This window comes from Osmerus eperlanus, chromosome 18 (genome assembly GCF_963692335.1).
Source record: "Osmerus eperlanus chromosome 18, fOsmEpe2.1, whole genome shotgun sequence".
In the NCBI taxonomy this organism is placed as follows: domain Eukaryota; kingdom Metazoa; phylum Chordata; class Actinopteri; order Osmeriformes; family Osmeridae; genus Osmerus; species Osmerus eperlanus.
The window spans coordinates 14,110,873-14,126,328 of NC_085035.1; the positions used below are offsets into that span (position 1 = coordinate 14,110,873).

The 15,456-nt window shown below is 41.3% G+C and overlaps 1 protein-coding gene across 3 annotated transcripts in view; it reads right to left on the bottom strand.

The window, feature by feature from the left end:
- Positions 1–15,456, bottom strand: part of dym (dymeclin) — a 100,833-nt gene that overhangs the window by 80,708 nt on the left and 4,669 nt on the right. For all 3 annotated transcript variants that reach the window (XM_062484696.1, XM_062484697.1, XM_062484698.1), the window contains exons 3-6: positions 7,499–7,551; positions 6,807–6,900; positions 3,273–3,406; positions 2,776–2,848 (exon numbers count right to left, since the gene is read on the bottom strand). In XM_062484696.1, the coding sequence (XP_062340680.1) occupies positions 2,776–2,848; positions 3,273–3,406; positions 6,807–6,900; positions 7,499–7,551 (354 nt within the window). The remainder of the gene's footprint in view (positions 1–2,775; positions 2,849–3,272; positions 3,407–6,806; positions 6,901–7,498; positions 7,552–15,456) is intronic.

Genomic DNA, 15,456 nt, shown 5'->3' on the forward strand with positions numbered 1-15,456 from the left:
TTATATGATTGGGATTTTGTTAGATACTGAACTGTATGTCCTCCAAAAGCACTGAGCAAGTGAGTGGAGTTAAGACTAATTTATTCTTAAAAAGACTGATGGATCTTCAGAAGCCTGGTTCATCAGGAAATAAAGGTAGTACGCCAGCTTGAACCAATTGCTGATCCACAGCAGAATTTGCCCAAATTGCCCACAAGTCACCATCAATGAGCATCAATCTGCAAGTTTTGCCTGCCAGGTTTAAACATATTGATAAGTCTGTTAAATATTTAAAACCTATGTGGAGATGAAGCTACACAGAATGAAAGCACCGCACCTTAGGCCTCTACTGTGATATCCAATTACAAAGTGGATATGTGGGAATCCCCCACACTATTCAAGACCTCCTTCTAGCCCTGCGTTTTCCTCTGTCTGGATCTGCCACTAGATACTCGGAACACGTAGCTAGGAAATGAATGATGGCAACAAAGCCACAGAACTCATGACAAGGAATATTGGACCTCATTCACCAAATGTTCTTAAGAACAAATTTGTTCTTAAACCCCACTTACGCAGTTCTCAAGAAGATTCTGGCATTCCCCAATGTTTTCTTATTTGGGATTTGTTCTTAGGTAAGAACAGAATTTACGCACACCCAAGAGCACTCTTACACACAATTGAGAGCTACATGTTTGCGCAAAATAAGTAGTTATACCGTTTTTGTCCGTTCTAATTAAAAATTGAATATTTCTGTCCTTTATAATTTTGCAACTAATAATTTTCATTATTTTACACATAATTATGTTTGTTTGTTTTAATAAATACACACTACACTTACACTCATTTGTAAATCCCTTTGAATTTCCATTGTGTATGAATTGTGCAAGGCCTGTATAAATAAACTTGCCTTGCTGTGCCTTCAATTCACATCAATTATGTTAATGGGGAACCTTGCCATCCAATAATAAGTGACTTATCACGGTATTTATAGGCCCAAAGTAGGCTTATTCCGCACACTAGGACAACATCACACAATGGCTATATTTATTGCTGCTGCAAAATTTTGCAGATCGTCCCGAGGAGGGAACGCATCTTCCGTGACCATACCGATTTATTTGCAGAGTGACGAGTACCTGTTAGGACGCTTTAGGCTACCAATAGCAAGTCCTCATGGATATTTGTAACAGTCAACTGTCTTCTAGGCTAAGTTTTGAAATATGTTTTTTTGCTTCAGAATTCAGATTAAAGTTAAACCATTTCTTTTTCACTTAATCAGTTCAGCGCACTTCTCCAGAAACAGCGTTCACTGCATGAGTAATTGAATTCCATGCATCGTTTTTATTTACTGCTTTGTATACACCGCTGTCGCTATTAAATATGATGTGTCGTTTGTCGCTAACTTCTTGCAGCTGTACCTCCACTTCAGAATTATTAAAGTTTTTCTGTCTTTTGTTGAGGCCTCCACCGTCTTTACCATGTATTTTTGACATTTATCTGAGTGTGCACACGGCCCTGCCATCTCATGCCCTTTTATGGGAATTAACGGGGCGTTTACCTATGCTAAATAGGAGCAACGGGGCACAAGCTTTCAACTCACAAAATATTGGGATTCATCATTCTAAGACCACACCTGCGAACAATTCTGCTGTTTAGGAACACGTCATGAATCACACGTAGATTTTTCTTAGGAACTTTCTTAAGAACAAATGTAAGAAATAACTTAGGAAGATATTGGTGAATGAGGCCCATTGTGAAGCCCTCTCTAAAACAATGAAGAATGCTGGAATGCAGAACCATTGTGTTACACAGTACACAATACAGATTTGTATTACTGATGAAAAAGGGAAGACGGAAAAGACTAGAGAAACTAACGCCTTTGTCAACCCTTTCTCAACCCTATGCAAACTCCCCAATAACCCTTAATAAATAGTTCAAGTTCTGTGAGAAGACAGAAGCACTTTAAAGTCTCCTTTTTCAGTGGTGTGATGCTCGTGCCCTTACAAGCATAAGCTAAAGCTAGTAACGAAAAAGGTTGGCACGTGTCTACATCACTCCCTTTCATCCTCCTCATCCTGTTACCGGCTCTATGTCCCACGCATGACAAACGTCTTGGAAGCAGTACGCAAAGACGTGCTGGAATGTTCCACCAGGAAAATTGAACATTCCATGGGATCCATTTATATTCATGAGAGCGAGGAAGCAGTGTGTGTGTGTCTGAAAACTGTCTCCCACAGACACACCAGAGAGAGTATAGGAGACACTGGAACCCTTATTAGAAGTTAGGAAGAGCATGAGGTGGAAAAGAGAGCTGTCTGTGAATTATTGTCTAATCTGCCCTCTATCAATCTGTTTGTGTCAGAATGTGTTTGGCTACAGTTGGAGTTTTAAGTGTTATAATGGTATCACACAGTGACTGGAACAATACATTTTCTCTCTCACAATGTATTTTAATTTCTTTCTCTCATTCAATTCCTCTCTTCAAGAGAGGACAGTGGCAGAGCTAAATATGCATTGAAATGAACTTCGTTGCTTAGCCAGCTTTGGGCTGGCACATAAAGCCTAGCACCTACCTGCCCAACAAAGCCTTATTGCTGGGCCGGCCAGGTCAGCACCCACAGTCTCTGACAAACAAAAGACAGACAATCAGAACCATCCCCTAAGGACTGCTGGTTCTGTGTGTTCTGTTTTACTACTGAGGCTCTTACACATGCACACATGTCTACACATACGACACCAGATGGCCCACAAGGTCCGTGCTGCTTGTTTAGGACCCCCTGCATCCCTGGATATACTCACAGCAGAGGCACTTCCATGATCAGGTGGACCAGGTTGCACATAAGCTCTTCCAGAAGGTCCTCACTTCCTGTATCTACAGAGATTGAGTGGAGGAGGGGGAAGGTGGATGGAGAGAGAAAGGGCAAGGAAAGTGAAGAGAGGGAGGATGGGAGAGAAAGAAAAAAACATATAGAAGATCTAATATAATTCTGAGATGTGGTGTGCTAGCAACAAGCTATTTCCCATGTTTTAGTTTAAAGTGGCAGAGCACAGCTACTGTGGCTCATCCAACTATGAGAGCCAGGGTCCAGCCCTTCTAATGTTGATGATATGGTGTTTTCCCACGTCTGTCTACATCTGTGTCCTTCGGCCAAAAATAGACCCCCACTGTAAAGCAGGTAGGGAAAATGAGATGACTAAACTGCTACAAACAAATTTAAAAAATGAATTCAGATGGCTGCAGTTCCAGTTCCTTGGGCTCTGTAATGTTGTTCATGAATAGCAGAGATGGTGCTCACCGCAGGTGCCTGGTGCCCTCTCCCGGCAGCACAGCTGAAAGTGCAGGTCTACTTCACACATCTCCCGGATGAAGACTTTGAGCAGGCATCGGATCATGAACAAGGCATTGTGGGCTTGCCAGATAAACAGCTGACTTTAAGGGGATAAAAAGAACATGCACACAACTAGTAGAGACAATTACAAAACTGTTGAAAGCATTTATCAGGTTGGTATATGAGACCTGCCGCACACACACACCAACCAAATCTTTCTGTGACAGACAGTACACAAGTGCACTCTGATCTGGGGGTAACTTAAAGGGGTGATTGACAGTTTTTTGGGGGTATTTCACACTGTTCCTTAAGGTCTCCGAATAGGGTATGTAACACTGGTTGGGCTGAAAATGGCCCGGGTGCTGTTCTATGCCCCCTGATGCTTCCATTGAATTTGTCCCGGGAAAAAACGCTAGGTTTTCTCTTTTATGGTATGCTCATGAATAGGGATGCGTATTGATAAGATTTTAACGATTCCGACTCCTTATCAATTCCTGCTTATCGATTCGATTCCTTTGCGATTCTCTTATCGATGTTCCCCTCTACAGCCAACTAGGTCTGTGCGTCCTGCACCCCCCCACACACACACTCGTTCTAAACGATTTTTTCAAACTGGCTTTGGCTCTGAAAATGAGCTAATACCTACCACCTCTAGGCCTCTTCAGGCCTCTGTTTTCAAAACAAAATCTAGTCGGAGATAGAAACTTTCAGTTTCCTTGTGTTCAAGCTTCTATTACTCAACACCAGTAGGACTTACAGGGGTCCTAACAACAGGGGAAATAACTTCAGTGTCACCTTTCAAAAGAGACCATTTACATGCATGTACTCCAAATGGTTCAACAACAGCTTTCAATGTACTTTGGGTATGTTGTTTAAGCGTTTTCAGGCACATTTAACAGGACTATTAAAAGGTTAAACAATTAAAATGCTAAGTTTAATAATGGATTCAAAATCGATATGCTCAGTTTAATAATGCGACACGCGAAGGTTTGCTGATAACACACGCCGCCCCGATAACGTGAAATGATCAATAAGATCAATACTAATGGGAGACGAATGCCGGAGCTAAAATGTATGCTTCAAACGACTGGACAGAAGATAACTAGATCGACTACACACAATAAAGGCAAATTGCTTCACACAGTAACAAGTGGTTGTGATCACTTTTGAGCAGTTTAGCTCTACCTTAGATAGTTAGAGATGAAGCGCGAACGTTAGCTGCGCTGCTGCATGCATCGAACACATGACGTTCCAGTAACTTCATTCCATGCTGTGTTCAAATGCTTCTTCATATTTGTAGTATTTCCTCCCTTCGACGAAATAGACTTTTTACATGCGTTACAAGTGGCGTTGTTGTGATTTTGTCGTGTGAAATACAACCAAACTTTAGAACGCTTCTTCCTAGTTGCCATGTTTGCTGCAGTCTGTCTTCGCGCATGCGTGCGCAAACTTTTATAGTTTATTCAGACAGACGTTCGCGTTATTCATTCCATTCATATCCACTATTAAACTTTTTAATTGTTTAACGGCACAGAGAATCGTTAACAGAATCGTTAAGGAATTTTGCTAACGATTCCAAGGAATCGATTCACTGGGAACCGGTACTAAACAAGAACCGGTTCTCGATACCCATCCCTACTCATGAATATATAGATGAGCTGCGCGCTGATTGGTTGGTTTACAACGAGTGAAGCTGCGGTGCAAAGACGCAACACGGCCAACAGCACTCACTGAAACAAGAAGGTGGAGACTTGAAATAAAAACGTACAAATAAATCTATTGTGTCTTCACAACACTGTTTTCAACAGATTGACTAGATATCATTTGAAATGATTACGTTAGTTGCTTCCACCTCTGTTGTCGAAGCAAACAGGATCGACTTAGGTGGGTAACGTTAGCACTACAGCTTAGCAAACAAACTATTGTGATTCAACTCAGCTTCAGTTAGCTCTAGCTATCTTGCTGTAAAATAGATCTGGACAAACATGCATCTTGAATTGTAGATTTACATGACAACACAGGTTATTTATTTGAATGAAACACAGCCAGGCACATGAAATAAGGTTAGCCCCATTGCCAATAAACTAAATCATCACACATTCTACCGATGCTAGATACAGGCAGGATACGTTAGCATTGCTAATAACTGTTAGCGACAACATAATACTACAGCTTGCGTTTGTGATGAACATAAGGTCGGAACAGCACCTCTTTTCAGCAACAGCTTCATAGCAAATCATGCTTTACATTGTCCCAGGTTTTCAAAACTGTCCTCGGTGAAATAGTTAAAGCAAATGTGTAATTGAGGGTCAAACTGCACAGGGATCTTCTCATAGACAAACATCACAGCCCGTCGAGTGTTTGGTTCCTTATGAAGACTCTGAAACCACCGTAATCCATTTTCAATATGCTAGAAAAACGTTCTTCTTTGTAATTCTGTGGAAATACACAGAACAGCGCGCAGCAAATTTTGGGGCGTGACAAAGGTACAGACGAGAGCCAAAAAACGTGGAGTCCTTTTTCAAAACCTACCATTTTACAGCTACTTTTTTAAATTGTGAGATTTGCATAGAAAAGAGGTGTCAATGGACTTTGGGGTTCACTGTATGTCCATTTTACCCACTGAACTGTCGTTATTCTGTAACTGTGTGACAAGGTAAATTCGGTTCTGCAATCAATGACCCCTTTAAGAAACTTCCTACACTGAACAAGGACCTAATTACTAGGGATGCACCGATACCATTTTTTAAGGACCGAGTACGAGTACCGATATTTCTTTTCTGGTACTCGCCGATACCGATACCTATACATTTAGATTTTTTGGGGGGGTGATGTGGCAGTTTTACAACCACAACACAGTGAGACTAATGAATGTAGGACAGCTTATTTATTATTACTCGAATGAAAAAAGTATTATTTTTATGTGCTTATCACAAACTTAAAGCACACATTTCAGTGAGTGTCCAATAACCTTCAAAGGGCAAAATTACCTGTAAGAAAGGCTGGTGGGATCAGCCAATAGGAGACCAAATATGCGTGTCAGAGTTTTATCGGTTAAAGTTATTAAATGACGGTTGGCCTTCTGCAGTAATACCGCACTAAGTTTTCTTTTATGCTCGCAGTGAGCAATCTTATCAGGCCCGATACCGGTATCGGTGCATCCCTACTAATTACTGACAGACATGATGGTTAGTTGGCTCTCTTACCCTAGCTTTGCTCTCTTCCTGAGAGACACACACACAGCCTTGATGTCCCGACATTGTAGCTCAGCATAGCTCAGCACCGACAACCAAATTGCAAAACGCCACACACAGGTGGTATTATGCCGGCTTTGTTTAGTTCAGAGTAAACAAGCAAAACCGTCATAATGATTGGTCCTTTTTACGGTAATATATATTTTTTTAAAGTGGGGTTTACACACACATTCTTTAAACTCAGTTGTATCAACCTGTTCATGTCTTCAAGGGACTTATTAACCAGACATGGTTTTCGCATACTCACTCTTGGCATTCTGTTGATATTTTTAACTCTTTGGTTCTCCCGAGGAAGATTCTTATGAGAGCACCCAAGTTTCCGGTTCTGGGGTTATTCTCGACTGTGAAAAAAGATGCAATATAAGAGAGAAAATGCCACCACAAGAGTATATAGAATGATTATAATTTTCTACAGACTTTTAAGACTTATGGCATAAAGGGCCTCAGGAGCCACTGAAATGTAGTACAATCCTCAAAAACATCTAACCTCAAAGCCTGTTGTGAGATCTCAATAGAAGTCTGCTGTCATACAAAGCACCACTTCTCAAAGTTTTAGTATTAATTACTGTTAATTTTCCTATCCCATGGGGTGGGAAAAGTTAAATAGCTATTAACAAATAGTTTAAAGGCCCATGCCACAGCATATTTATTATTAGCTTTACCTTTGTGCAGAGTGATTCTGTTTGAAGTTGAAAATAAGCCAATGATTGGCCAGTGCATGTTGTGGTGTTTGGTTAGTACATGTTGTTATTGTAACAAATGATAAATGTAAAAGAAAAACACCCGTCTAAAACGTCTATTCTATAATTGTCAAATTTTCTTAAATGTAGCAATAAATACAAAATTAAGTTTAAGTTGTCAATGACCTAGGGCTTAAAGCACAAATCCACACACAAGCTACAGTACCAAGCAGTGAAGAGACAAAGGAGGCATGTATACTTAGGATCTTGGCCAGGGGAAGGACAGCTTCTTCCAATAGCTTGGAGTTCCCACTGAAAAAGAGGCATAAACACAGACAGAATGAAAAAGAGATACAAGAGCAGTGCACAGGGAAAGGGACAAGATTCTCTTCATGAGCATAAGTTTACACCCCTGGATCGACTTCACCTCTGCCATTTTTTCAGACCTCGACGTTACCCATTGAGTAATGCATGTTTATTTAGAAAATAATTAATCAAATAAAATCCTAGTTGCGCTCCTTCAGTCGTCTAGTCCATTGATTTTCAACCACTGTGCCACCAATTTCACTTAATTAGTCTTAAAATGATTTTTTTTCTTCTAAAATGTATTAATTATTATCTGCAAATAATATGCCATTGTCGAGTGTCTGTGCTGTAATATAGTGACTGTCAGAGTAATGTAATATTCGTCCGGGTGGCAGCAGGTAGCTAATTGCCTCGTTCCTTCTTAGAGAGAAGAGAATGAGTGACGCATGTGACAGGTCATGGTGACAGTGATGGAGACGTTTTTTTAAAGGAAAAATGCAAACTCCGAACTGGGCCCTGAACAATATTCTGACCCAGGTGAAGGCCCTTCAGTGGCCCTTCAGTGGTGGTAAAAAGAAAACAAAGACGGTGAGCTCGGATTTACTTTCAACGGGAGAGAGATGACACCGACTCCATTATGCTTGGTGTGTGGCGAGAAGCTGTCCAACAGCGCCATGGTGCCAAGCAAGCTTAATCGGCATCTCCAAACGAAACACCCGTCGCTTCAAAGATGACTATTGGACTATTTTGTTCGCTTGCGTGAAAACACAGAGAAACAGGCAACTTTGATGAGGAAAACCACAAAGGTAAATCAGAAAGCCCTCAAAGCTAGTTACCTAGTTGCTGAACTTGTAGATAAATAAAGAGTCCCACACTGTGGCAGAGAGATTAATACTACCTGCCTGCAAAGCCATTGTCAACAAGATGCATCACTCTGCTTTGTTAGCAGAGTGATGGAAAGAAACCCAGATCTTATTGTTACACACTGTTATTTTCACCGTGAGGCCCTCGTTGCAAAGACTTTTCCAGCAGAACTAGTTACTATGTTGGATAATGTTGTGCGCATAGTGAACTTTGTAAAGACACAACCTTTGAAAAGTCTTACATTTGCATCTGTCTACTCCACCTTATGTGGCAAAACAGAGAGGCTGATGAACCTGTTGCTGCCTTCTCTTTAGATGCAGAGAAGGCCTTTGACAGGGTGGAGTGGCGGTTTTTGATTCATATTTTGGAGACCTTCGGGTGTGGACCGGGATTCATCAAATGTATTCAGTTGATATATGCAGAACCAAAGGCGTCCGACTAATGGGGCAGTTTCATATTTTTTTCAATATATCAAGAGGCGCAAAACAAGGAGACCCTCTCTCTCCACTATTGTTTATTTTATTTATTGAGCCACTTGCAATGGCAATCAGATCAGACACGAGCACACAGGGGGTAAGAGCGGGAGGAAGGGAGCGTAAACTTTTCCTTTATGCAGACGACATCCTTTGGCTGTCAGTAGATCCTGTCTCCTCAGCTCCCAGGCTCTTTGAGATTATGGACACCTTCTCTGAAATATCAGGCTACAAGATTAATTGGCATAAGTCTGAAGTAATGCCAGTGTCTAGAACATGCCTACCAACAATAAATAATGCACTTAAATTTAAGTGGATAGATTCAGGTATGCAGTATCTTGGAATTCGTCTTACTCCAACTATCGATGACATGGTACAGGTGAATTACATATCCATGATGGTGCCATTGACTGTCCCAGAATCTTTTTTTAAGCAGTACAATAAAATGATTAGAGACTTCATATGGAACTGCAAGAAGTCACGTATAAAGCTTGAAAAGTTATATACAACCAGAAACAAGGGATGGTTGGCTTTGCCTAATGTGGAGCTATACAGAACAGCTTTCGAGGTATTTAAAATTGCTAAGCACTGGGGTGGTGAGAGTTCAGCTCGGAGTTGGTTGGATAAAGAGAGGGAACTGGTGTCTCCATTTGGGACTATTGAGGTTTTGTCACAAGCTGTTAAGAAGAAGAGGCATCCAAACCCAATCCTGCAGTATTCTAGGGAGACTTGGGCAAAAGTGCATAAGCAACTGCATATATCCCAATATAAGCAAATGTATTCATCCATATGGAATAACCCCTCAATCACAGCAGGAAGGGAACTTTTTGTATGGGCCACCTGGCTGAATAATGGCATCAGTAGGATTAGTGACTTGTATGTTGATGGCCTGTTGCAGTCGTTTTGAAGAACTCAAACAAAAGTTCTAATTGACGGATAAAGCAGACTTCTGGAAATATTTACAGCTCAGGAGCAGTGTAACTAGTCTTAACATCTCACTTGATAATGACACAAACAAGCTTCTCTGCTATTTGAAGTTGCCCGAGCTTGTCCGTAATGCCTCTGTTTTTCATAAAATCATGGCAGATAGTTTGTATGGTCATTCTAATCACTTGAGTATAATATGGGAGAGGGACTTGAACTCAAACATTGAGGAAGAGGCATGGGAAAATGTGGTTTCCAATGCAGGGTGGCCGGTGAGGGATGCAATTAGCAAATTCACACATTATAAGGTTATTCACAGGTATTATTATACACCGGTCAAACTTCATAAAATGGGATTAATGAAGGACAATCTGTGTTGTCTACCCTGGTGCAGACTCCGGTAAAGCCATATTTCCATGGTGGAGGAGTAAATTACGGTAACCTCCGTTTTATTGATTGTTCTAAGAATCATAACATAAAGGGTTATTGCTGCCTGCGGATACCCGTATCAAAATGGCCTTGGTGAATGCGCAATCACTTACTAACAAAACTTGGCTTAATGTTGGTGATTTAAGTCCTCTAACTGAACTCTCCCCCCCAGTGACTGTGCCTTTTTTAGTTCTCCCAGAGCTATGGGAAAGGGTCGGGGCTTGGCGGCTGTTTTTAAAAATCATTTTTAATGCCGATTATTGCCGGTTGGAAATTACTCAAGCTTTGAGGTGCAAGCATTCAAAGTTGAACTGGCCAGATCGCTGCTTTGTGCACTTGTGTATAGACCCCAAAAACACAATAAGGACTTAATCCATGAGTTCTCTGATTTCTTATCATTGATTGTGCCTGACTTTGATAACCTTTTAATCATTGGGGATTTTAATATTCATGTTTGTTGTCCCTCAAAGCCATTGGTTGGCCAGTTTTTACAACTCGTGGACTCTTTTAATTTAACTCAGTCTGTATCTGGCCCTACACATGATTGTGGCCATACTCTCGACCTTGTTCCATCTTTTGGTTTTCCTGTCTTAAATGTTGAGTTGGATGATATTTGTCTATCTGACCATACACCTGTGATTTTTAATGAATCACTCTCTTGTCCATTACCTAAGCCTCATATGCCTGGTCGCTACATTCGGGCACTGGATCACTCCACTGCTGGGCAGTTTTCGGATGCCTTTACAGCTTCTCCATTTACCAGCCTTACAGGGACAACCTCCTCTCTGGGTACAGAAGAGCTAGTTACTCTGTTTAACACCATAGTTACAGGTATTCTTGATACTGTGGCCCCACTCAAACTTAAGCGACCTAAAGTCAAAGCTTCTCCTTGGCTTAACAGTGAGACTCGTGCCCTTAGACAAGAGTGTAGGAAAGCTGAGAGGAAATCGAAAATAGTTGCAAGTGTCCTATGAGATATTGAGAGATTGCCTAGGATCCTATCAACTTTTTGTTAAAGCCTCTAAAGCAAATATTTTTTCTGATATTATTGCTAAAAATACAAATAGCCCCAAAACCTTGTTTAGTGCAATAAACACTGCACTAAACCATGTGTTTGTCCTCCCTGATGTTACTCTTGAAGTTACAGAAAAATTATTGAGTTTCTTTATCAACAAGGTTGACATCATTAGATCATATCTCACCCTGATTTAGTCCCTTGCCCTGCTTCTATCACTTGCTTTGAGCCTGTGTCCCTCTCTAACTTGATGGACATAAAGTCACATTTACATTTAGTCATTTAGCAGACGCTCTTCTCCAGAGCGACTTACAGTAAGTACAAGGACAATCCCCCGAGTCAAGTAGGATGAGGTGCCTTGCCCAAGGACACAACGTCATTTTTCACGGCCAGGAATCGAACCGGCAACCTTACTAGCCCGATTCCCTAACCACTCAGCCACCTGACTCCACATGAAGGCTACTTTCTCCCCTACAGACATAGTTCCATCACGCCTTTCGAAAGAGGTGTTAGATACTGTTGGTCCAAGTCTTTTGTCTATAATCAATAGCTCTCTTATTAATGGAACTGTTCCTTCCAGTTTAAACATGCTTATTAACAAACCTAATCTAGACCCTACAGATCTTAACAATTTTAGGCCCATTTCTAAATGACCATCTATGTCCAAAATACTGGAGAAGGTGGTTCTTTCTCAGCTCTCTCCTTTTCTTAGTGAGAATGTTGTGCTGGACAACTTTCAGTCAGGTTTCAGAGGACACCATAGCACAGAAACAGCACTGCTTAAGGTACTGAATGATTTGTTGTTGTTCGGTGATTCTGGGAATTGTGCTGTTTTAATATTACTTGACCTCAGTGCTGCTTTTGATACTGTTGATTAGGGGTGAACGGTACACTGAAGTCACGGTTCGGTTCATACCGCGGTTCAGACATCACGGTACGAGTTCAGTACAACGGAGGGAAAAGAAAAACAAACCAGGTTCCTCTACGAGTGAATACGGCGCATTGAAGATGACATGTAAATTCCGATTGCGTCAGTAATTTATTGGGCCCTATTTGTATGTGTATCTAATGGCTGGTTAAGCACTGTAGGGAGAAGTTTTTGTTTTTTTGTCTCGTTCCAGTGATTGGCACACCTGGGTGATGGCGTCGGATATTTTTTGTCATTTAGCACACGCCAGATGCGTTATATGCTTAGCATGTTAGATGTATTTCCAGTCACATACCCCACAACCAGTGATGTGATGTCAGTAAGAGGCTAGGCACTTAAATGGGAAAATGTGTCCAAACGTTTGATTGGTACTGTACATGTTGAAGAATACAGGATCGAAGTGCACAAGTGAGTTTTTCGCTTGTCATCCGCAGAGAACGGACAGTAAAATCACTGCTTATTCGACAAAAAAATTTATGCGTAACTGCTACATTCGTCATCGTAACGTCTAAACAATTGCAATAACACACATATAGGGGGTCAGATGGCTGAGTGGTTAGGGAATCGGGCTATCAATCAGAAGGGTGCCGGATCCATTCCCGGCTGTGCCAAATGACGTTGTGTCCTTGGGCAAGGCACTTCACCCTACTTGCCTCGGGGAGAATGTCCCTGTACTTACTGTAAGTCGCTCTGGATAAGAGCGTCTTCTAAATCACTAAATGTAAATGTATATTGCATATATAAATCACAAGAATAAACAGTAAAAATACAAATACAAGTTTATTAAATAAAATGATTTAATAAAAAAAATTACGTTTGAATTTTGCCAGGGTAGGCAGTGCCTACTTTCCCTACCCAGACTGCACGTCACTGCCCATAACTGCTGAACCACGCCGACACACAGTGCTCGTCTTATCCACCACTCTCTCGCCTGTACTACTGTAACTGAATGGGAAACCAAAGTTTTCCCAAACTTGCAATCTCAAAACGGCCGGCAGGTCCTCTATCTCTCGTGGGTCTCCACCACTCGCCATACTCGTCCTTAGTGCTGCTAGCTAGCCTATCTCTGACTCACGGCGGCGCCAATCAGAGCTTCAGAGCTACAGATTAGATGTCCTGAAAGAACACGAGTATCTAACAGTAGTTCTGCATTACATTAATTAATTTGCATGCGAGTTTTATTTATTTTTATACCGTGTATTCTCCGTGTAATTTCATGCACAGAACCGTGACGCCCGTACCGTACGGTTCGAATACATGTTTTGTTCCACCCCTACTGTTGATCATGCTATCCTCCTGGATCATCTCCAGCAATGGTTTTGGAGTCCCCCCCCCCCCCCCCAAACGCAACACGGAGACGTGGCGCGGTTGGCGCCCTCTGCTGGTTGTGCGGGAGGGTTAATTAATGGATGCACTTGGGAAAATGTGCATCCTCTTCATGCCGCCCTAGGCGGCTGCCTATGTCGCCTGTAGGAAGGACCGGCCCTGGTTCCACTCTTATTTGAAAGATCGAACCTTTTCTGTCAATATTGGAAATATTTCTTCCTCTTCGGTAGCGATTACATGTGGAGTAGCTCAAGGTTCAATCCTGGGCCCAATTATATTTTCTTTGTATATGCTCCCTCTGGGCTCCATTCTCCGTAAACATAATGTACCATATCACTGTTATGCTGATGATACACAGTTATACTTACCGTTAAAAACAGGTGATACCAACTCTCTGATGTCCCTTTTTGATTGCCTTAAAGATATCAAGTGCTGGATGGCTAAAAACGTTCTCCAACTTAATGAGAGTAGGACGGAGGTGATTATATTTGGTACCCCAAGGTCAATTGACGATTTTATTTTTTTAAATGGGCCCCTTGTCCACCAATGTGCACTCCCATGTCAGAAGTTTGGGTGTTATCTTTGATTCAGCACTAAAATTTGACAAATTAATTCTGTTGTCAAATGTAGTTTCTTTCATTTAAAGACAATTGCAAATCTAAAATCTTTCCTCTCTTTCAAGGACTTGGAAATTTTTAGTCATGCACTTATATTGTCTTGAATTTATTACTGTAATTCTCTGTATTATGGCATTTGTCAATCATCATTATCACGCCTGCAGCTTGTCAAGAATGCAGCTGCTAGAATGTTGACTGGTACCAGGAAGAGGGACCATATCTCCCCGTTATACCATGGTCTGGGTGAATACTCGAATCTGATTGGCTGCAGGGGTGTCCATTATCGGGTGATAACGGACACCTACTACGTAATTGCAGCAAAACTGTCTTTTCACCGTTCTAAATTATTGCGCTGGCTACATAGTATATGAGCCTGTACAAAGTCTCTGAAATAAGTAACCATAACAACCGGGACAGAGTCAAAGCCTCCATTTACAATTTTGAAAGACTTTAACAAGCTAACTTGTATTTACAACAATGAGTGACTTCAATATTTATTTTAACCTATTTGAAAAATGTTACTTTTCTGAATGTAGTGTGTCAGTGTCACGTAACCGCTCATCTCACATCCCATTCGCTATTCACCTCGCTAGTCAACCTACTTCAGACAGGCTGCGGCCAACACGACAGTAGCAGCAACTCTATACATGGCCGATTATTTTCTTCTTAAAAATCCTGATTTTGTTTGGGGACAATGACATGGCTCGATAGCTGGCTAGTCATGTTGTTAACCCTTGTGTTATCTTCGGGTCATTCTGACCCATCAGTCATTGTGACCCACCGTCGTATTGCGACAACTTTACCGCCTACAAAAACAAAGTGAAGCATTTTCTTTTAACCGTTGGGCTGTCTCAGACCCCCCACATTGCGAAGGTTAAAAGAAAATTATTTTTATTTGTTTTTGTATTGGGTAAAATTGGGTAAACACAACGATGGTTCGTTATGAACCTTTGGGTCATGTGACCCGAAAGCAGCACAAGGGTTAAACATACTGTCAAATTATAATTACTGTTTGGAGAAAATGTCAACTTTGATGCGGTCATCTCACATACATTTGCTATTCAACTCGCTCCACAGGCTGCGGCCGTACTGTAGCCTAGTACTAGTATGGCCGATACTTTGTTCGTGAAAATCTTGATATTGATTTTGGGACAGTGACATGGCTGGTTAGCTAGCAAATCTTATTGTCAAACATACTGTAAAATTATATTTACTGTTTATCAACCGTACACAATGTTATTGCCTCTGAATCTTGCTAGCATAACGTTAGTTTTCGGGCTAATAGCTCAGCCAAGGGAAAGCCGGTGTTGGTTCTATGAGCTGAGCGGACTATAA